This window comes from Rhinichthys klamathensis, unplaced genomic scaffold (assembly GCF_029890125.1).
Source record: "Rhinichthys klamathensis goyatoka isolate OS25496 unplaced genomic scaffold, OSU_Roscu_1.1 h1tg000491l_1, whole genome shotgun sequence".
Taxonomy (NCBI): domain Eukaryota; kingdom Metazoa; phylum Chordata; class Actinopteri; order Cypriniformes; family Leuciscidae; genus Rhinichthys; species Rhinichthys klamathensis.
In genome coordinates this window covers 1220550-1243717 of record NW_026606977.1, presented here as the reverse complement: position 1 = coordinate 1243717, position 23168 = coordinate 1220550, and the positions used below count along the sequence as shown (strand labels likewise).

General features: G+C 39.6%; 1 protein-coding gene across 5 annotated transcripts in view; it reads left to right on the top strand.

Moving 5' to 3' along the window:
- The first annotated feature begins 855 nt into the window (after positions 1-855).
- Positions 856-23168, top strand: part of zgc:66433 (uncharacterized protein LOC321250 homolog) — a 46241-nt gene continuing 23928 nt past the window's right edge. For 3 of the 5 annotated variants that reach the window (XM_056237648.1, XM_056237645.1, XM_056237644.1), the window contains exons 1-3: positions 856-1134; positions 5475-5531; positions 19374-19453. In XM_056237648.1, the coding sequence (XP_056093623.1) occupies positions 5482-5531; positions 19374-19453 (130 nt within the window). In that variant the 5' untranslated portion in view covers positions 856-1134; positions 5475-5481. The remainder of the gene's footprint in view (positions 1135-5474; positions 5532-19373; positions 19454-23168) is intronic. The other 2 variants (XM_056237647.1, XM_056237646.1) reach the window with 2 other exon arrangements.

Sequence of the window (23168 nt, the reverse complement as noted above, 5' to 3'; positions counted from 1 at the left end):
ATTTTGAGCCTTTGTTAGTGGTATAAACCGATTTCTTTTTACTTATTAAATGCCCCCATTACTAGCGTTATACGCCAAACAGTTTTTAGAGATAAAACTCTTTACATTCGATTATCATGAAAACAAATCTCAGAGAACGGTTGAGTAGGTACCAATGTTTTATTAGACCAAAGGTTCATTTTGCGCCGGAGTTCTCCTTTAATACACAGCATTTCGCTACATAAATAATTATGGGCATACGAGATATTAATTTGAGATTAAACTGTTTTAAAATCATACCTGTTTGTTATCTTATAATCCGTTACAATGTACAAAACAATCGTTGAAAAATGGCAGCAGCTGTGTTTGTATGAAACAAGAAACCGAGTCATCGATACCAAATAATTGTTCACTAAATAGGCCTATTGATTTGAGTTTTAATATTTTATAAGCTCACCAAACGCAAAACTTCAACGAAGAAAAAAACATTCCTAGCAAGCGTATAGCGCCAACTTAAGTTACCCGGATGACCCTGTGTTATCAGTTTTTACCGTTTTTTATCGGGGAATAACAAACCGCTGGATGGTGCGATTGACCAATCATAATCAAGTATCCATAGAGCCGTGTAATACATATTGGGTAAAAATGTTACTAATGATTTAATTTCAGACTGTGTTGGCCCTCAGCTGACTGGCTTTCCAACCCCCTTCGTGGGCCAGAGCCTCCCTCAGACACGAAGGTGGTATCTCTCTCCTCAGGGAGCTGCCTCATCTAATTATCAAATGACGCCTGGCCTGTCGGCAGTAAGCTGCTGGGCTGAGACAATAGTAGCTGATTCTCTGGATTAGGTGACGGGGGTTGGAGAGGGGCGGGAGGGGGAATCCGAGAGGAAGAGACAGAGAGCATGCTCAGTTCTGAGAGACTGGCTACTGGAGCACACATGTGCCTTCCCTGTGAAGGATACACATTCTCAGCCAGAAGCTCATGTGAAGATATGAGAAAGGAGATAGCCTATTGGTGATTTGACAAAACTGGCGTGAAAATACACTTTTGGAACTTGAACAGTTTCTTACAAAGGATGCATTAAGGAAACTCAGCTTTTGGGGTGAACTTTGACACCATGTCTCGACTTTACAGCTGCTTTGGGGACAGAAAGTAAGTTGGAGCCTTTTGTTTATATGAAAACTTAATATAAAATTAGTACTCGTGTAGTTTAAAAAGAGTGTGTGGTACTTATCTCTTGTTAGGGTGCTTGAGTTTGAGTTTTAGTCATGGTTGCATATTAAACTCTTTTAGTGTAATTGTTTTTTAGTGGAACACTGATGAACATGGTTGTGTTGATAATATGATTACAGACTCTACATGAAGTATTTTTTACTGTAAGGCTTCTGTTGTGCTCTCTGAGAATGTACTGTAATAGCTTCTTAGATGAACTCGCTCAATTAGAGTCTCTTTAAAAGCTCTTCTATCTAATGGTCTCATGACATGTCCAACAAGACCCTACTCATCACCACTGAGAGAACATGTTGTTTACCATTGGGTTTCGTCCAGATTCTTAGTTTGGAAAAGAGACTGTTTTGTGTACCATTCCTCTTCCCTGAATTAGCCATTTATTATTGTTTATTGTAGTCCACCCCCCCCAGAGACTATTAATGTACAATAAGAGAGTTTGGACCAGTTATTGAGACATAATGTTCCATATTTAGATATAAATGGCAAATGTGCCTTTGCAAAGAGACTGGGACTTTTTTTGTGTACTAGATCCAGCTTTATCCTTACATTCTGACCTACCTCCATTTTCACACCATTTATGGTCCTTGCGCTCCTGTGAGAGTGCTGCTTTGTTTGTATCTACACGGTGTATCTATTTGGCAAGGAACTTGAGCCATCTCATGAAATAAGAGTCCAAATGTTAATGTTCAGACCCCTTTTGTGTTGACCTCTGTGTTTTCTCTGAGCTTGTTGATGTTGAACCTACTCTTCCTAGTTTCTCTTTTCTTGTGCAGTTGATGAGGTTGTTGTTTTTAGCAGGCTTCTGCTATCTTTTAAGACATCTATTCTCAAAGAAGTCTCAAGTCAGTGAGAGACTGTTTTGTTAAAGTGTGAGCTAGTTAAATTTGCATATTGTGGAGAGTGGGGTAAGATGTGTCAGTGAGTACATCTTATTTTAAAAAAAAATTTAATCCTGATATTTTAGCTACTTATCATTTCTTTTTCACTAGCTTAAAGGAATAGTTCACTTCAAAATGAAAATGTGTCATCATTTACTCACCCTCAAGTTGTTTCAAACCTGTATGAATTTATTTCTTCTGCTGAACACAAAAGAAGATATTTTGAAGAATGTTGGAAACCAAACAGTTGATTTATCCCATTGACTTCCATAGTATTGTTTTCCAACTATGGAAATCAATGGGGTCCATCAACTGTTGTATCAAAAATTTCCAACACCACTCTTCTTTACTCTGTAAAACATTTCTGCTGTGGTTTGCTTATGGATTCTCTAATAATGAATCATCCAATATCAGATAGCTATAATGCGCTGCTCTTTCTCTACTGGTTTAGTTACAGCTAAAGGAGTTTTGTATTTTGTGGTTAAAGTTCAGAAGAACCACAAAAGTACAGATGGTTTTGTAGTATGTGTGGATTTATGCTGTCCCTGCTATGAGTTTTTAAACTATCAATCAATACCAGCAAAGGCCTTCCAAGCACAGCTCATTAAGTCCATGCAGTAATATTGCTTAAAATATCTTCCTGAATGGAAAAAACATCTTTTCAGATAATTCGGAGGTCGCTGAATGTTCTGTGTCTGTAATTTTAGGGTACTTTAAATATACAGCTCTTTTAAATTTTAGGGTACTTTAAATATACAGCATTTTTATTTGCGTAAAGCTCCCACATTTTGTGTAAGATGTGCGTATCATACTTAAAGTCTGTCTATGTAAAACTTCAGTGGTGTACATTTACCAGAAACTATAAAAACACTATGTACAAACTCATCTTTTGGAAGTCTAATGTGATTACGAATGGTTTGCTTCCTATTCATGAGGAACTAATTTAATTTAAACCACTAATTTTGCTAGATGTTAGAATCTAACCAAAAATAATTTACTCATCAGTAGTACTGTAATGATGGTGTGGTGGCTGTTTAAAAGCTAAATAGCATGGTAAACTATATGAGAAAATAAAATGAAAATCACAGAAGATTGCTTTCATTTTGCTCCTGCCCTATTACAAAACTGCCAGGAAATAGAATTAGACCTCATTGTTAAGTGAGCCAAATGTTTTTAGCCCAGTAAATGTTTTAGGATGTTCTTTCTCTTCAAATATAAGTTAAGGAATGAGATGGGGATGGTCACCACTTTAGCTAATGTTGTCAACTGATTGAGCCAAATGGTGACTGCAACTGGTTTCATAAACTCATTAGTGTAGTTTACTCCAGGTTTCTCTCTGCTTAAAGGTGCTGTATGTAATTTTTTGTATGTTTGCAGATATTTAGGAAACATGCTAAGTTCACAAACTTGTTTCTCTGAAAAAACAACACTACAGCCAGTTATGTCGCTTTTCCACTGCATGGTACGGCTCAGTCCGGTTCGGCTCGCCTTTCTTTTCCACTGCGTGGTACCACTTGGCTCGGCACTGCACAGATCGGTTTGCTTTTCCACTGCAGTTAGTACCGCTTCAAAGTGGGTGGGATTATAAACTGATCGTTATAGTTTATCCGCTCCTCGGCAACCAACAAGAGGAACGTCTGCACTTCGTCCACTGACCACGATTCAGCCATTTCTTTTTTGGAAGTTTTTTTTCTTTCTTTTTTCTTGCAAGCAAGTCAAGCAAGTAGTTTTAAAACAGGTGCTACAGCGGTGGCTGTTACTGGCTATTTATATCTAGCGGGTTTGATGTCTCGCAAATACACTGACGCTGGTAGTGACGATTCTGTGTGACCAATCAGTGATCTGCTGTGTTTTCATGTCAGATTTTAGTATCGGTACGGTACGGTTGTAACCTCAACAGAGGTGGTACCATTTAAAGCGAGCCGAAGCGAACCGTACCGTACCTTACCATGCAGTGGAAAAGCGGCAAAGCGTGCCATACCTAACCGTCTCATACCGTACCATGCAGTGGAAAAGCGCCAAAGCGTGCAATACCGTACCATGCCGTGGAAAAGCGCCAAAGCGTGCCATACCTAACCGTGCCATACCGTACCATGCAGTGGAAAAGCACCAAAGCGTGCCATACCTAACCGTGCCATACCATACCATGCAGTGGAAAAGCGCCATAAATCTACTTTGAAAGTTCCATTTCTGTTTTTGTTTTGGTCTGCGTGATCCCGCCCACTGCCCGTTTACCCAATAGTATTAGTATTTCCCAATAGTATTAGTATTTCCCAATAGTATTAGTATTTCCCAATAGTATTAGTATTTCCCAATAGTAATAGTTGGCGGAAAACACAGCGTATTGCAGCCATGGAAGCCAGCGAACAAAATCGCAGATTCTACCCGACCTAAAAAGCCTCGGCATCCATCTGAAAATCTCCATCAATGGAAGCATATTAAAACGAGGATGAATCAACTCATCGACTTACACTGTGTAAGTCTCCTCGCCTTCAATTGTCAATCCTGCTTGCTCCTGTTGCATATCCTTGGGTCTAATCCGGTATTGCATAAGATGACTGATCGTCAGGATGTTGAATGACGAGGACTGGCATTTAAATAACTTAACTGATCAACTTCTGATAAACTGATCTGACACAAATAATAAAATGTAATTATATAATGTAATAGAACAATTCAGAACAATTCAAATCAGAACAATTCAAATCAGAACATATTTTCACAAAATTAGGTAGCCTTATAGGCTTAATATTGTGTGAAGTTGTGAACACACCCTTAATATTGATTGTTTATCTGTTAGCCTTATAATGGAAATAATTATTGACCTGTATGTATGTATTTTCCTGAATTGTATTATTGGTGCATACTTACACAAAATTGGTACATTTTACCATTAGTTTACACAATACTTGCTAAATTCACACACAAAATAAAAAGGTTGACAACAGAAAATGTGCTCTTATATGCACACACACCCTGTCAGTTTGGAGCTGACACAAGATGGAATTACCACATTTGTTATTAATCCACAATGGCACAGTTATTGGCTTGTGCCAATACTCTCCAAATAGCCAAATATCAGCCTAGACTAAATATCAGTCTTTCACTAGGTCCATGGTAGTTTCATAGTCTTGATTATTCCTCAAACTTTCCTACTGGCGTAATTCACACTGTGCATTTCAACTATTTTGTTTAACAAAAGCAAGTTTTGCATATGCGCATATAAATATTTACAGTCTCCTGTCTGTGATAACGCTCAAAATGTTTGATGCTAACATAGCATGCTTGCTAATATCTTCTGCTTGAACGCTTCTCTCCACTAACTCTCATTATTTCTTTCTCTCTCTCTCTCTTATTCCTCCATTCCTCCCCCCTGTCCAAAAGTTAAGACATGAAACGTCGGACGTCATCACAGAACTCTGGCGTTGGAGGCAGTCCAAGGTCAGTCCATTAGTCCCTGTAAAGCTCTGAACGACATCTCTGCTATCATAATCACGCACTGGCCAATGATAAGGACTTTTTAGTCAGAAGAGACTCTTGCAAGAGGTCAGTTTGGTTTGCTTGTGTAAATTATTTAATCATTTACACATCCTCATGTAATTCCAAAACAGAAGGACTTTCTTTCATCCTTGGAACGCAAAAGAAGATGCTTTGCATCCAGGCTGCTCTTTTCTAGTGGCAGTCAGTCTGCATAAATCATAAAACTATACAATAGATTTTCAGATTTCATACAATAGCTCCATGTAACAGGGCCACAGACTTTCCGATGCAACTAAATTATTTTAGAGGTCGCACTGGTGCCACCACCACGTTGCCCAACTTATAAGAACTGGCATTTCTGTTGCATATGAAAAACATCACATGGCAAATGAAACGAAAGCAGAATGAAACCACACTTCTTGTTTGAGCTGCGTTGCACGGACTGTTTATCAGCTCAGACCAGCGCTGAACATTCAGGCACTGAATTCAGGCACTTTTTTCAAGGACTTTCAAGTGCTTCTCACTTTTTCCAACACTTCAAAGCTCTAAATCTTATACAAATTAAATGTTATATAGTAAAATTATAAATTTATATAATTAGTTAATAATGCGCTACCAAATCAGGTGCTGGTGCCACCATCTGTAGAACTTGTGGCACCGGTCCTACTGCTCTCAGATGTTAGTCTGGAGCCCTGATGTAAGGAACAAATTGAAATTTAAGTCATTATATATGCTAAAAACAGAACAAATTGAGATTTGAAATGCTGAAAACCTTCCCACCAGCTGCAGCTCTAAAATGTCTTTCAAAATTGTACGGACAAGGGTGATTAAAGGTGTGGTCACATTAGTGAAATTGGTAACACTTTACAATAAGGTTTCATTAGTTAACGTTAGTTAATGTAATAACTAACATGAACTAACAATGAACAAAACATTTGTTACCGTATTTATTAATCTTTGTTAATGTTAGTTAATAAAATACAGTCATTCATTGTTTGTTAATTTTAGTTCACGGTGCATTAACTAATATCAGCAAATACTTTTGATTTTAATAATGCATTAGCAAATGTTCAAATTAACATAAATTTAGATTAATTACCGCTGCAGAAGTGCAGTTCATTTTTAATTCATGTTAACTAAAGTAGTTAACTATTGAAACCTTATTGTAAAGTGTTTTGGCAAAGTTTTGTGAAATTTCATGGGTAAAAAAAAAATGGCACAAAAGTCATTGTTACCCCAACCTCTCTGTTGGTCAACAAAGTGATAACCCTTTCGAAAGGGAACTCGCACTGCGTCGATGACGCTATTGGGAACGCCCTCCACGTGAACCGGTGTATGAAAAACTATCCAATCACGGCAATCGATATTGACCGGCGGCTTATGACGTCACTACTAGTGCGACCCGGAAGTATAAAAGGACCATGTCATCCTCTTTTCGTCTTCAGAGACTGTTTTGTCTGATTTGCTATCACCTGAAAAAGGTCTCGTCTGGCCCTCTTCTCGAGGGAAGAGGGACAGACATCTGTGCCAGGCGATTCAGGTCCCACTCGCGCTGAGGCAAAGCAGAGACTAGAATCGAGGGGTTTCAGAGGGAGCTCGCCGAGGAGTTTGAGAGATTTGTTTATCTCTCACGCCCATCGGAGGCTTGAGAGTTTGAGCTGCCGCATGAGGATGTGTTTTCACAAACATCCTCTGATCGGACAGCGAGTGCTCTGCTGGCAGCCCAAGAAAGCAGGAGATGGCTGATGAGAGTGAAGAGGATTTACTACCCGAACCCTCACAACCACTCTGCCCCGCGTATGATGAGTTTTGAGTGTTATGGAATGCGCTTAGCAAGGGTTTGCTGCCGTAGGAGCGCACGAGGGAAGAGACCGCTCGTGACAGACTTTACGAATGGTTTCTTTCCAGCCATAATGCTCCAGCTCCCGTGAGCCTTCCATTCCTGCCCGATATATACAATAGATCGAAAAGGCATGAAAGAACCCGTGTTCAGAGCGCATCCATGGCCATCAGCAAGCAAACTACGCTGATATTGAGGGGATGCGCGAACACGGGTATGTGTCGATGCTTCAATTGACGAGAGGTTCGTAAACTATCTCGAGGTTGGAGAGGCATCGACACTAAGTGCTCTGGTCCTGCCTTTTAATCAAACATCACGCTTAAACGGCAAGGCATACGTGACGGCGGGTCTGGCTGGTGATGCCTTGCACACAATGGCTGTGTTGCAAGCATACCACGCTGATCTGCTGAAAGATTTGGACCAAGACCGGGGTCTTTCCCCTGACGCAGTGAGAATGAGCTGCGCCGCACTACAGATTTGCTCTCCCGGCCAGCATACAAACAGCCGCCGCGATCGGACGAACTCGATGGCGGCGATGGTGGCTAGGGAAAGGCATCTGTGGTTGAACTTGAATGACATTGGGGAGAAAGAAAGCTTTTCTTCTCAATGCACCAGTGTCGCCTTCTGAACTTTTCGGCACCTCCGTTGAGACGATGATGGGAAAGTTCAGAGAGGTGAAGGCGCGCTCGGCTGCATTAAATTTTGCATAACACTGCGGTCCGAATCTGTACACTTCCTACACCCCAGGCGCTTCTGGCATCAGCCCTGAGGCTGGACCTGTGATGAGTGATTCCTTCAATTTGGAAGCCTTCTGTAGGTCTGGCGTCGGGTTTGGTAGTAAGAGCGCTCTTTCGAGCTCTTTATGGTGATAGGACTCTGTAGGTCTAGCTGTATGTTGAGCTCTGTAGGTCTCCTCCCTTTACGAAAGTTTTAGTAAGGTTGTACAGTAGACCTTGGTTCCCTGTTAGAAAGTATTAAGGGGTGTGTTAGGTAGGGTTTTTATAGGAGTAAAAATAGAGCCCAGGGGCCTTATTCACAAAGAATTTTATCTTACCACTAGGAGTACTCCTAAATCGCACTAAAATATTTTAGCTAGGAGTTTTCTCTTAAAAGTTATTCACAGCGCCTTTCAGACCTACTCTTAGTAAGGAAAAATGACAACTCCTAAACTAAGAGTGAGTCTTCGTTGCTATGGATGACGTCACTTCTCAGGCACGAGCTTCCTCGCAATGATCACGGTGGTTGGTTGTTAGATGACAGGGCCATCATGCGGATCACAACACAGACGCAACAAATCATGGAATTACGACATCTAAATATGTCTGTGTCCTACACAAAATAATAATAGTAATGTCATCGAAATGCATATATAATGACATGTTTGTGCAGGCCCCAGTGAAGTGTAATTCTAAAAAGGCAGAGAGAGAGAAAAGTCGTGAATTAAAATAAATTAAATCAAGGTAGCCTAATACCCTAATGAAAACCTCCACTTGCCTAATAATGAAAAACAACACTTGCATTAACACTTGCTTGGTTAATTGACATCCTATTAGCCTAAATAGACTACTTAAAGCAAGGAAATGTTGCTCTTATTGAAGTAATGTAATAGTTGAATGACAGTGGATTATGAAGTCGCCAAAACGTAAAAGAAAGCCCAACTGGACGCAGGATCAGTTACTGCTGCTGGCCGAGTTGGTGCTGAAAAAGAAAAAAAACATAATAAAAGTGAAATTCGGCACTGGGATATCAAGCAAAACTAAGCGTGAGAATGGGAGATGATTTGTTTGCAGATCAATGCAGCATTCCCGCTTGTGTCGCGGACCCCGGACGACTGCGAGAGGCGGTGGTGTGCGCTACGATCCTTTGTGAATAGGTCTTAGTGAGTTAGGAGTCCTCTCGACTTCTTTTAAGCTGTCCCAGACTTAGGTGCTACTTTTAGGGCTAAAATGCTTCGTGAATTACTCTTAGTGAAAAAAATTAGGAGTCCTAAATTTAGGAGTGACACGCCCATTATTTTTAGGAGTTGCTCCTAAATTCACCAGTTAGGAGCTACTTTTAGCCTTAAAATTCTTTGTGAATACGGCCCCTGAAGTTCCCATATATAGGTAGGCTATGCATACCCTTCCCATAGGCCTCCTCTGATTAGAGTTGTCAGGCTTATATAGTGGGTAGTGCCAATCTGTGGTAGTGAACAGGTTGGCCGTATTATACAAAATAAATTCTAGTCAGGCCACCGTTCATCCGAGCATCAAACAGACATTTCTGCGTGAGATGGCTTTCTCCCTATCGGGAGTTTTTCTACTGAGGCCACCGCTCTGTCAAGCTATGGGATAAAACTACAGAATCAAGCGTTGGCACTTGTCAGGCCACCTTGATAGCCACCTTATACTAGAGCAGTAGTTCTCCTCTTACTTTTGAGAGTCGTTTTGAGATTATAGCTCTGAATTTCAGACATAATATTCGTTATCTGGCTTAGGTTTAGTATCTAGGATTTTTGGTGGCGGTCTGCTAAATATTCTCGAGTGTAGGTTCCTTAGACCATCAGGAGATTTTATTCCTGTAAATCTAGTTTATCCTAGTACTAGCCTCTTACTCGAGTCGTCTGCCAAGGCCTGCCTTTTGCATTAGGTGTAAATACTAGTGGTGTAACAGGGTAGATAGCAGCATAGGTAGCAGGCTACCTTTAAAAAGCCTCCCATGCAGATATCTATGGGCGTTGTCAGGTCTTTCTCTGTAGAGAGTAAGAAGCAGTGGGCTCAGGCCTTCACCCTTCACAGCATCGAGTGTGGTTGCTGGCAGCAAGGCCTTAAGTTAAAAAAAGATTTTTCTTCTGAGCCCCTTGAATATAAGAATTCAAGTAATAAGGTTGAATGTCGTTGGCCACTTACTGAGGCCTCCATTCCCTTGGGTTTAGTAGAGAAATATAATATCTGTCTTGTAAAATTACAAGATAATAGGCCTCGAACCCTGATACATCCTTCAGGGTCATGCTGATATTGCTCCCCTTGTTAGGTTCATTAATTAGAGCAATTTTCTACCCATAGCTTGTATGTTATCACCCTTTACCAGCCAGGCTCAGGTAGAGACAGATTAGTGACTCCCTTCCACTTGGGATGGTTTAGTATGCTCCCTTAGAGCCAAAGAACTGCCTGGGCTGACTCCCATGACTTCCGAAGCTGTAGGCCTTACAGTAGGCCTCCTGGATACTCCGGTAGCGTAAGATTGTACTCCCCTTGCTTTAAAGGATTAATAGCATTTCTGCTGAGTACACTGCCTTTTGGGAATGTTAAATGAGTATAACCAGGCCCACTAGTGGCTTTGCATACATCCTCGCTATCAAGTAGTTAGGCCTTAACAGGCCTCCTTGAAGGTGTCTCCCCATAAGAGTTGGATGCTTAGCATTGCAAAGGCATTACATATGATGTTCCAGGCCCCATTGAGCCTCCCTGATTTTAGCCCAGAGCCTGGTCAGCTCAGTACTTATCAGGTTGAGCATAGTGTTCCAGAATCTATCTGAGGATCGCTCTGTTTGAATACTTAACTCCCTAAGTCTGGTCGGAAGGTCGAAGGACTCTCACGAGGCCTCCCTGTCAGATCAGCCCAAGAGCTGGAGGCGCCCCCCTTATTAGGGTCCCTTTAGAGGGCCCAGCCTCCACAGGGCTTTGAAGCACTGTGTAGATCCAGGATCGAGTAGAGTTACTCCCCCTCATTTGCAAGGGTTAACAAGCGCTATCCTGAGTTCTACTCTCCAGGATTCCCGTCTCCATGATCCCGTCTCTTGTGAGCGAACTACTGCCATTATTTGCCATTTTTTTTCTCTATTGGATTTTGTGAGAGACTCTGGTCAGGAAACAGACAGGTTGTTGATAAGACTAGGTCAGTAAATTTGACCAGGTCAGCTTCCCTGGTGGCATGTGGGGTTGACTTTATGTTCCCCTCCGAAAGTGACTGGACGGGACTCCTTTTGGACCCCCTGGCCATATTCCCTTAAAGGAACCCCTTCCATGGAAGCTGTTGGTTCCAAGTCTTTAGGGCGCCTTCGTAGGCCTTCCGTTGTTCGGAGGCCACTTTGAGGCTTATAGCTTGGGCAGTGACTGTAGGGAATAATGTCACTGACAGCCTGTATGTGACCCGAAGGGCGAGTGTGTTCTTGGCATTTCAGGTTGAAGCCATGCCTCGGGGATGCCTGCTGAACAGTCCCTTCAGACGAAAGTGGATGACATGTTCTCTAGGCACCCCTTTTATACTTCCGGGTCGCACTAGTAGTGACGTCATAGGCTGTCGCCGGTCAATATCGATTGCCGTGATTGGATAGTTTTTCAGACACCGGTTCAAGTGGAAGGCGTTCCCCAATAGCGTCATCAACACAGTGTCTCGTTCCCTGTTCTCAGGGAACAGAGGTTACAGTCATAACCTAGACGTTTTCAAATAGGTTTCCTGAACATGTGGTGTTTCTGGGATTGGTTCAGCAAACAGATAGTCCCGCCCCAAACTCACGCCATTGGTTGTTTCAGTGTTGCTGGGTTGATGCTCAAACAAATAGACTGATGTTTAGATAACAAAAGTGTTTACACTTTTCAGGAGAACCAACCTACAGATGGCTTATGATAGTTCCCTTTTCACTGGGATGGAAGAAAGTATTACACACTTTACCTTTATTAGATGGACTTGTCGTTCGTTTTCTTGTAAAACGAATACGGAATCTGTGGCAAAACACTCTTGATAATGCAACATGTTTACTGGTTTAAAGACTTTCACAAGCTAAAAGTAACCAAAGTACTTGGGATTGTACTATTCTTTGCATACCCTTATGTAAATAGCATGGTACATAGAGTACAGTATGGTAATAATTAACTACAAAAGTATCACTGTACCATGGTACTGCCACAGTACTTGATTGTAAGGGTTGTTTTCTTTGTGACCTAAAACTGTCAGTGAAGGAGAGGTGTGGACACAAGCCCAGCTGGTCCTTCATCCAGAGTTTGTCACAAGACACACAATGCTGACCTGAAAGGGGTCAAAAAGTTTCTGGAATTTAAAAAAATCCAGAAAAGTGTTATTGCTATTGTACTTCCTCAAACAAAAATTACAATCCTTCAACTAAATGTTATTGGGGAAAGGAGTGAAAATTGGGGAAATGGAGCTGCCTAAACCAATAATTTAAATGCCCAACTGTATCGAAGGAAACACACAAATCTCATCTGATCATGATGCTGATCATGAGTCACATAACTTTCACCCTTAGGCAATAACTGGACGAAATGATCATGTGTATGAGTGTATGTGTTTTCATCATGACTCTGAATATCCACATCATCAGTGCTTTATGGTGTGTGTTTATGCTTTAGCCGTGACTGTTCTTTGTATCTGTGGTTTTTCTTGTTTTCTTGTCTTGTTCTCTCATATGCTATCATAAGCTATCTGTGAATCACTCGTCTGTGAATGTGAAGGAGACGTTATATGAACTTCCCCTGAGATAGAGAGAGGAAATGAATGAGTGCTATCTGATGACTTCGCGTACGGGTCATCAATGTGCTCTGATGTCACACCAGCCCCTCTAACCATTACAAGAAATCTGTACAACCCCTTCTAACAAATTAAGTATCACCAGGAACTGCAAATCTGGTTTCTGTTAAGCAGTGAAGGATGGATAGTACTTGCATGCAGTGGTAAGAAAGATTGTTTCTCATTAGATGACTGCTGTTATCTGGTCTTATGTGATGTGAAGGCTCAAAACATGAATGTTCTCAGTACGTTAAATTGGCTTCTTGTGTAAAATTGCATAAGTGAAAGTAGATTTTTACAAATGTGAGTGGTGCTTGCCTGTGCAGAAGTGTTGTAGGTTAGTATAAGAGTATTACTTTCTTTAAAAAAGACAACAACAAAAAATCCTACTGATCGAAAGTTTGTCTCATGTTTCACCTTCATTGACAGTTGTTTTATCATACGCCAGGTGGAATAAGTCTAATCACTTCGAAAAGTAATAGTACATCTCTCCTCAATCAGCTGTACGATTCAAGGCTTAACATGTTATATAAATTATATACATTTTTCAATTGTAGTCTTATAAAAAGGCATCTGAAATAAACTAAGTGTAATGTAGTGTTGTCAAAAATATAGATTTTTTGATACATATCGATACTGAAATATCTGAAACATTCCCACAGTTTTTGTGCTCACTCCCAAAGTGCGGCACATAAAGCTCTCAGTACTAATTTGAGTTATTTTTTGCTGCTTATTGCACTTAAACAGTCAAATAAACACAAAATAATGAGTATTGGTGAGTATTCATAGCCGGACGTCGTCTTGCTCAGATTCTAGACAGAATATGAGTCTGATACTGCTCCATTGGGCTGTGATTATGGGGCGTGTTTCAACCGAACCAGGAAAGAAAACGCCTCTGCACTCAATTTGATTGACAAATGCCTTGATCGCGGTTCTCTGTTCCTCTTTTGAAATGAATGCGCTGTCTACATCTTCTATAACAGACACGATGGCTGAATCTACACATCTAAATTCTCCAGCGGCAGCCATTCTTTGTTGTAAACGAATTCAACCCAAGTGCTCTTTGGTGACGTGGATGATTACGTTACTGTTGATCATCTGTCCATCATCGTATAAAGCCCTCCCTGACAATTTGATTGGTCCTAACAGCTTTGGTTCGGGCATACTTGCTTCACAACGGATCAAGTTCAGACCAAACTTACCATCCTCAAATGTTGTGGGCGAGGCTAAGTTCGGCTGGCATCCAGGCTAGAGTATTCATGTAAACACAGTCAATATGTTTTAAGTGGACGCAGACAGTTGAGAAAGAAAACGCATGTGTAACAGTATAATGGATCAATGCGTCAGGTCTTAAAGTGACATCAGCCTAATATACCTGCTGCCAAGTTATGAGATAATACTAAAAATATCTATTGCAGTTTTTCCCCATGGTATCGATGTCAAAGTTGAGGCTAGTAACTTTGGAAAACCACTAGCCACAGTGGCTGGGGAGCAAAAAAGTTAATGTCAAGGTATTCAAGTGACGTCATAGGCTGCCGCCGGTCAATATCGATTGCCCTGATTCAAGGTATTAAAAGTGTCATGTCTTTAGTTCAGGACGAGTCTCTCTCAATAATACTATTAAGGGCTAGGGGTTTGGTCACTAAACAGGAGAAAAATTACCAAGAGCATGTTGATTGTGCTTGAATTGTAAAAAAATTGTATTGCTGTTGAATATGAATGTGAATATGAATGATATTTGGCTCAGCTGCTGTGTCTTTGTTATGCAGTGTTTGGCAGACATGTTGAAGGTGTTAGCCAGATGGAACTCACTGATGACTTGGGTTTTTCTAATTTTGCTCTTGTGGATGTACTTTAGTACATTGTTCCCTTTGAATAGTTATTTCTGATTGTCTTCTGTACATGTGTCTGTAGTACAATGTACATTTTTTTTAAATGATCTTCAAAACATGCAAATTATCATTTTTATAGGCAGATGAGAGGTGCACAAAATTCAGGGTTCCTACACATTTTCGAAAAGTATGGAATTTAAATCGAGTAATTTAAACAATCAGACTTTACTTTGCTGTTTGGTGATCTTAATGCAACATCAAACCACAGTTACAGTAACAGACCGTGTGTGTCAGAGGTGAATATATGCAGGTTACGCACTTTTTAGGTTTCTTCTCATCATGTAAGCATGTTATCACTTAGAGAAAACCAATAAAAAAAACCTGGAAAACTGGGAAAATAGATGACTACTATATATAATGCTAAAAACAATGCTGTATGAACCATTTATGTATTGTTCTGAAAAATCTACAGAGAGGTTTGGAAATTTGAGTCTGTAAAATATGGAAATTTTGAAATGGAAAATGTGAAGGAACCCTGAAAAGTGTGCATATTAAATAAACTTTTTTTACACAATATTTTCTCACAATTAACAAAAAAGATCTTGAAACAGAAAGATGCTGCTGATGATCCCAAAATAGTTTATTTGAATTAGTTGATATCTTCCTAATAATTTCCTGTCACTTTCTACTACTTCTGTTTAATGGTAAAAATGTGAAGCCTAACAGAAAGTTTAGCTGAGAATATGGTACACAATTATATTTAGCTGTGACTGTCACATGACTTGTTGCTTAAATTTAAAAGATAACACATTTGAAGGTCTGATATGAAGAGTATCACATCACAACACACAGTCATGAACTCAACAGACGCCTTGCACAAAACCCTGCAGTTTTGAGTTGAAAATAATTGTCATTTTTTCTCTTTTGTTACGTTGATGAAAGAATGTAGCAGAAACCCCTTGAACCTAACATCACAGGAAGTGGATGGTGGGATCAGTACAGGAAGTGGTACAAGAGAGGGTGGGAGTGATGACAGAATGCCAGATGTTTTAGGTTATGTGAGTGTATGGATGAAAAGGAGGATGGTTAAAGATACTTACACAAGATAGATTAAAACATAGCATGTCTCTTAATTGAACTGAAACTATGTGGCATGCAAAATATAAAACTAATGCTTTGTATAGACCTTTCATTAGCTTTACAATAAGTACATTTACTTCACCAGCTAATAACTTTTCGACAGCGATGCCATAGAAATGTCGAGAGCTACTACATAAACCAAAGTTCAAACACAAATTTCTAAAGATGCTTGCTTGTTTCTCTGGCTTATAAGGTCTACACTCACCTAAAGGATTATTAGGAACACCTGTTCATTTTCTCATTAATGCAATTATCTAATCAACCAATCACATGGCAGTTGCTTCAATGCATTTAGGGGTGTGGTCCTGGTCAAGACAATCTCCTGAACTCCAAACTGAATGTCAGAATGTGAAAGAAAGGTGATTTAAGCAATTTTGAGCGTGGCATGGTTGTTGGTCTGAGTATTTCACAATCTGCTCAGTTACTGGGATTTTCACGCACAACCATTTCTAGGGTTTACAAAGAATGGTGTGAAAAGGGAAAAACATCCAGTATGCGGCAGTCCTGTGGGCGAAAATGCCTTGTTGATGCTAGAGGTCAGAGGAGAATGGGCCGACTGATTCAAGCTGATAGAAGAGCAACTTTGACTGAAATAACCACTCATTACACCCGAGGTATGCAGCAAAGCATTTGTGAAGCCACAACACGCACAACCTTGAGGCGGATGGGCTACAACAGCAGAAGACCCCACCGGGTACCACTCATCTCCACTACAAATAGGAAAAAGAGGCTACAATTTGCAAGAGCTCACCAAAATTGGACAGTTGAAGACTGGAAAAAATGTTGCCTGGTCTGAGTCTCGATTTATGTTGAGACATTCAGATGGTAGAGTCAGAATTTGGCGTAAACAGAATGAGAACATGGATCCATCATCCCTTGTTACCACTGTGCAGGCTGGTGGTGGTGGTGTAATGGTGTGGGGGATGTTTTCTTGGCACACTTTAGGGCCCTTAGTGCCAATTGGGCATCGGTTAAATGCCACGGCCTACCTCAGCATTGTTTCTGACCATGTCCATCCCTTTATGGCCACCATGTACCCATCCTCTGATGGCTACTTCCAGCAGGATAATGCACTATGTCACAAAGCTCGAATCATTTCAAATTGGTTTCTTGAACATGACAATGAGTTCACTGTACTAAAATGGCCCCCACAGTCACCAGATCTCAACCCAATAGAGCATCTTTGGGATGTGGTGGAACGGGAGCTTCGTGCCCTGGATGTGCATCCCACAAATCTCCATCAACTGCAAGATGCTATCCTATCAATATGGGCCAACATTTCTAAAGAATGCTTTCAGCACCTTGTTGAATCAATGCCACGTAGAATTAAGGCAGTTCTGAAGGCGAAAGGGGGTCAAACACAGTATTAGTATGGTGCGTCAATCCTTTAGGTGAGTGTATAGGCACTATTAAAATGAAAGGCTTTGAAAATGGCTTTACATACTGTAGGTCATTGTAATAGTTGCTAGAGAACCAGTCAAGCAATCATATATCCTGCCCTAATTAAACTGGAATAATCCTTGTCAAACTGATGCATGTCAAACTAGACTGCAAATTGCCTTCACATCCTGTTGGGCCATTCCTCCAGCCTGGAAGTTAAGCCGTCTGTCATAGATACTGTTTGAGAGTTTCCTCCTTGAGAGCTGGAGGTGTTCCAGAGGAGAGTCTGATCCAGGATTAGGCTGTAGTCACTCGTCAGGACAAACACTGAGGCCTCAGCTGGTCTGGAGTCTGTTTTGGGCTGCTGCTGGTATCAGCAAGTCTGGTACTGCAGATATGGTGGATCCACTGGAGTGACTCGGGTCCAGTGTTGTAATCTAAATGAGTCAGCGTTAAATAAGTCTTATCACCAACGCCTCCTGTGCGTCCTTGGGTGTAGTAGACACACTCTTATGAAGGACAATATAGACAAACAAATAAAGACCGACCTAAACAGTCTCCATTTTCTCTAATGATTAATTACTTGAATTACTTTATATATATATATATATATATATATATATATATATATATATATATATATATATATATATATATACAGTTATTCAACCCCCATTGCATAGCTGAAAGTCTGTACATTTTGACAATAAACCTGATGTTTGTATTGAACAAATCAAACAAAAGTAAAAAAAATAGCTCAACAGTTTTCTGCAGTCTCAGAATTATCCAATCCCTTCATGGCAACTTGGCAAGCATCTTTAGTACTTAGTAGAATAGCCTTTTGCTGTTATGACCTGCTGCAAACGAGATGTATAACCAGACACCGGCTTTTTCCTCACCAGTGTTTCTGAGGAATCTTAGCCCATTCTTCATGAGCAATGGCCTCCAGTTCAGTAATTGTCTTGGGTTTGGCGTGCATATGTATAATCGAAATTATTTAACCCCCATTGCAAATCAGGTTTTTTGGAAAAATGTATAGACTTTCATTTGCTTGCAATGAACAAATCAAAGAAAAATAATTGAAATATATTATTATTGTGTATAATAGTATTATTTATTTATATATATTTTTATATATATATATATATATATTATAATACTATTATATTATTATACTACATAATATAATATAATATATTATACTATACTATATAATACTATATATTTTATATATATTATAGTAGTTCAAGCAATTAATCATTATATATATATAATGGCTGATATAACATGTTTAGTGCATTGATATGAAGTTATGGTGTAAAACATTGATCGTCCAGGCAAAAATAAGGAAATGGGGACTGATGTTGTTGAAATCACCATAAAAGTTTTACATTTTAGTTTTTTTAGTTTTTTTTAAATACTGTGTTTTGGTTTCTTTCCCACGCAAATATGTGTATTCAGTTCAACAGTGTATTTTTGTCAAATGGAAGAGAGCAGCCCAGGAATTCTGCAAAATTTCTTAGTTAAGGTGTGGTAACATTAGCTAAATTTGGGCAAAATTTTAGGGGCAAAAAAATTGTTCATTCATCATCTATAGCTTAGCAATGTATAAAGCACAGCTTACACAGAAGTCACTTTCAAAAGTCATCTTTCTTAAAATTTGCAGAAAATTTGCATGACTATCCTTAGCATGAGCGGAATCTGCGTAAGGAACATTTTCGCCTTCACACAAAACTCTGGCAAAAGAAAGAAGGTCATATTGGTTTGAAACTTCATGAAATTGAATAAATAATGGCTGATATTTTTTTTATTTTTAATGAACTGTCCTCCTTATGTGTGTACACTCTGAAAAATGCTGGGTTGTTTCAACCTGCGTTTGGGTAAAATATGGACAAACCCAACCGTTGGATTCAGTTTTTTAATTGAAGCGGTTGGATTTGTCCATATTTGACCTGAATGTGTTGAAACAACCCAACATTTTTAGAGAGTAGGTTATGAGATTTAGATTTATGGTTCCATTCTAGGTCACAAACCTCACATTCAGCTGCACCTCAGTAGTAGTGTCCAACCATTTATCTGACAAACCTTTTTTTTTTTCCTCAACAGCAATTGTGACATCATGGCCTCGGGATCTCCAGACGTCACAGATGCTACTGAACCATCAGATGCAGGAGAAGAGTGTTCAGGTAATGTTCAAGTCCCGGTCAGTGCATTATCATCCATGAGAACAAAGAGAATGTCATACATTTTTCCTCACGTAGAGATCATACATGAAGAATTGAGACACTCTACTCAATGAAGTGATACAAGATGCTAGTTCTCACTGACAGGAAGCCATGTAGCACACAGACAAAGCCAACATTTGCCTCTCCGATGCGAGCATGCTTTCCGCTGTCCGACATTTGACCTTTCTCTCCAGTTTAGTGTGGGAAGGAGGAAGCTCAGACTGCTAGAGTCAGATCCTGCAGTACAGACAGCGGGCCTATGTGGGGATGTGGATTAGCCATTTCCTTGCAAAATCGGGCGCTTGCAAAGCATCCATAATCTCCTCTATCGGATTGTGGGTCTCTCTAAGTACATTAAGTTCAAGAGTTAGTCAATGTCTAGTGTGTATGGGAGGTGTTAATCTTGTACAGATTTATCACAGGATACTGGTAATTGATTCATGACCAGGGTCACATTAATTAGACTCATGGCCGTTGCCTTACACATGACGTGAGTGAAAGGATCTAAATATAGTCATATGAATGCAACTAATTTTAAATTTTTAGTGTCATCTGAATCTTTTTCTTTTGAAAAGATCATTCAGATTCACTCTTTTATTTGTTCAATAACTATTCATGTAGGCTTCTTTATTATACACGTTAAAAGTATTTTTATAATTGCTGATCCAAAAATAGAGGCTAGATTGTCCACCAAAAAAAGCTCATTCAGATTAATTATTTGATTCATTCAATAACCCTTCCTGTAGGCTACATTAATACAGGCTAGATTTTACTACAGTCTCAAATCTTCTGAATCAGTTCACCAAAAAAGATCATTCCGATTAATTCAGATTCAAATCTTCTGAATCAGTTCACCAAAAAGGCTAATTCAGATTCATTCTTTGATTAATTCAATAACTACATCTTGTAGGCTACATTATTTCACCTTTCAGTTATTATATTTCACTTTATGAGTATATTTTTAATTGCTCATCCAAAGTCACATGCAAATTGTTGGAACATTTATTCTTGCAAGTGATTCAAGGTATCTGAATTAATTCACCAAAAAAAGCTCATTCAGATTTGTTTTTGGTTTTTTTCATTCAGTAACAATTGCTGTAGTATTTTTTTTTCACTTTCACAAACTCATAAATATGTTCAGTAGGTTCATCTATTCTAATCAATAATATCCTCCTTTAAAATCAACACTATATGGCTGTTTGCTTACGCTGTAGTCAATCTTTGAAGGTAGAAAAAGCAATCACATCTCTCTGCTACAAGGGAGAGACTTGAATGGAAAATATGAGTCATTGTAGTGAACGGAACTGTTTGGTTCACTTAAAAGATTCACTCGTTCACGACCGAACCTAGTCAAATAGATGCAGTGCAGATCCTGTGAAAAAGAAAGGTCTAGTTTATTAAAAGTTAATTTTGAATTTGATACTAATCGGAATATTATTAAATGTACCGTTATTTTGAGAAAGATAAAGTTGATTTATAATTATCTTTGCTGTGATGTACTAGCATAAACAATTGTATTGTACATCCCTGAAATAAAGCCACGCCGCAAACAATGCACTTTTTTTCCCTTATGCACTTAGACATACTGTGGCTCTGTTCTTAGAAGGGAATATTTAGCATCCCTTGTGTAATCAAATAACCGAGCATTGAGTGGTTTATAAGAGACTGTGAGATCTCTTTCTCTGTGTGTTGTTTACTGCCTTTAGATGGGCCACAGCTGGAGACTGTAGGCTTTGCCAGTAGAGCTGTATCGTGTGAATCTCCCCGAGACGAGAGAGAGAGAGACAGGATGTCAGGCAGAAAGAGAACACCAATACACAAAGCCTTAAGTCATAATCTAGACTAGTCCTCAAAGGAGTTGAGTTGAGTTGAGTTGAGTTGAGTTGAGTTGAGTTGAGTTGAGTTGAGTTGAGTTGAGTTGAGTTGAGTTGAGTTGAGTGAATGCTGTTGCAAAACCTAGCGAAACCTAGTTTTTAAGGGATCACCTGCAAATGTCATGACAGTTCCAAAAGGTAGGCAGCAACATGTCTAAAATACCTTATTTTGGCCAAATCTCATGTATCCTTCATAAAGAAGGCAATTGAAGAAAAAGAAAATAAATATGGCGGAAATAAACATCGAATTAAATTAGACTATTTTACCCATTTTTTTTATTGTTTTTTTGTGCTACTGCATGTGAGACTATCATTTTATTAGCCAAATTCTATTTGAATCAGCTGTTATTGGAGTCAATGGCTGATTAGGAATGAGGATTTTCTTGAGTTATTTTTAAATATCCCCCCACAACAGCAAGCAAGCCAGCACTGAGAATTGTTTGTTCTCAGTAGAAAGAATGACTCACTAATAAAGGTTGCCATCCCAGTATTGTTCACTGTACTTTTCTTTTAAAAAGTACTGGCTTTTTCACTTGAATGAGAATGACCTTTCAATGTTTGTTTTGGCTTTTATAAGCCTTTCTGGGTCTTAACCTTTTGGATGAATAAAATTAGTTTGTGATCTAATGGTTAAAATAGCAGCTAGATTGTGGCTGCGTCCGAAAGCTTAGGCTGCTGACTTGTTGCCTTGCTGCCTAATGGCAATGACTTTGCATGCAGTGTTTGCGCACCAAGGAACCTCATAAAATTGATTTCAGTTCACGCTTCCAATGCCCTGTATTAAAATGAGTTTTAGTCGATCGGATCGCTAGTAGATGGAGACAAATTTCCGTTTACACCTGGTGTTTTAATCTGTCTCTTTTGTCCACTTTCAACCACTTCTGTCCTGAAGGTCTATGGGTGGGTAAATGTATGGGCTTTTTCAGATCTTTCGATCTAATGGATGAAATAAGCTTGCGCAATTTACATATGAACACAGCCAAAGACAACAGGAAAACATACAGAGAGGAGAAGCTTTTGTTTCTGCTCTGACAGCCACAAGACCCCCCGAACGCTGTGAGTGTGTGTTAGAAATCAGGAATGGTGAGAACATTGTGCTTGGTACTTTTTTCATCTTCAAACCAAACTTGGGTCTTCAGCTGACAAAGTTTAAATCCCATCTGGCTAGAGCGCTTCCCATAATTTTTATGCATTAGGTCAGTAGGCGGAGAGCAGAGGGTCTTTTGTGGCTGTTTGAACTCATTCGACCACATGAGCGTTTACACTATGAAAGCCATGTTAAATGCGTCTGCGACTACCTCTGGAAGTGGTTGAAAGTGGACGAGCTCAAAACGTTTTAGACCCCGTTTACACCTGTATTTAGCGTTAACTAAGAAAATATTTAATTACTTTAATAGTAATTTCTCTGTAGAAATGACATAAAAAGTGGAAAAAGTTAGTCAAAATGTACATTTCAAACTGACCACCAACCGCAACTTTCAGACGCCATATTTAGCTCAACTGTCACAGAATGGAAAGCACATGATTGTGGGATATCAATGGCAGCGAAGGATACATCTATGCTGCCTTCAAAAATCAGCCAGATGAAGGTATCCCAGGAGACAGGAAGTGATGATAACATTGTTTTCGGACATGTCTTGATGCCTTCCTACCTTGGCATGCATCCTCTGAAGGCAGCATTTTTAAGCTTTTGGACGAAGCCAGTGAATTAGCAGCTGTTCCTATGGACTGCTGTACATAAGCTAAGCAGCGTGTTGGAATGGTCAAAGCCAGATTGTAAACACTCGAGCGCAAGTTTACTG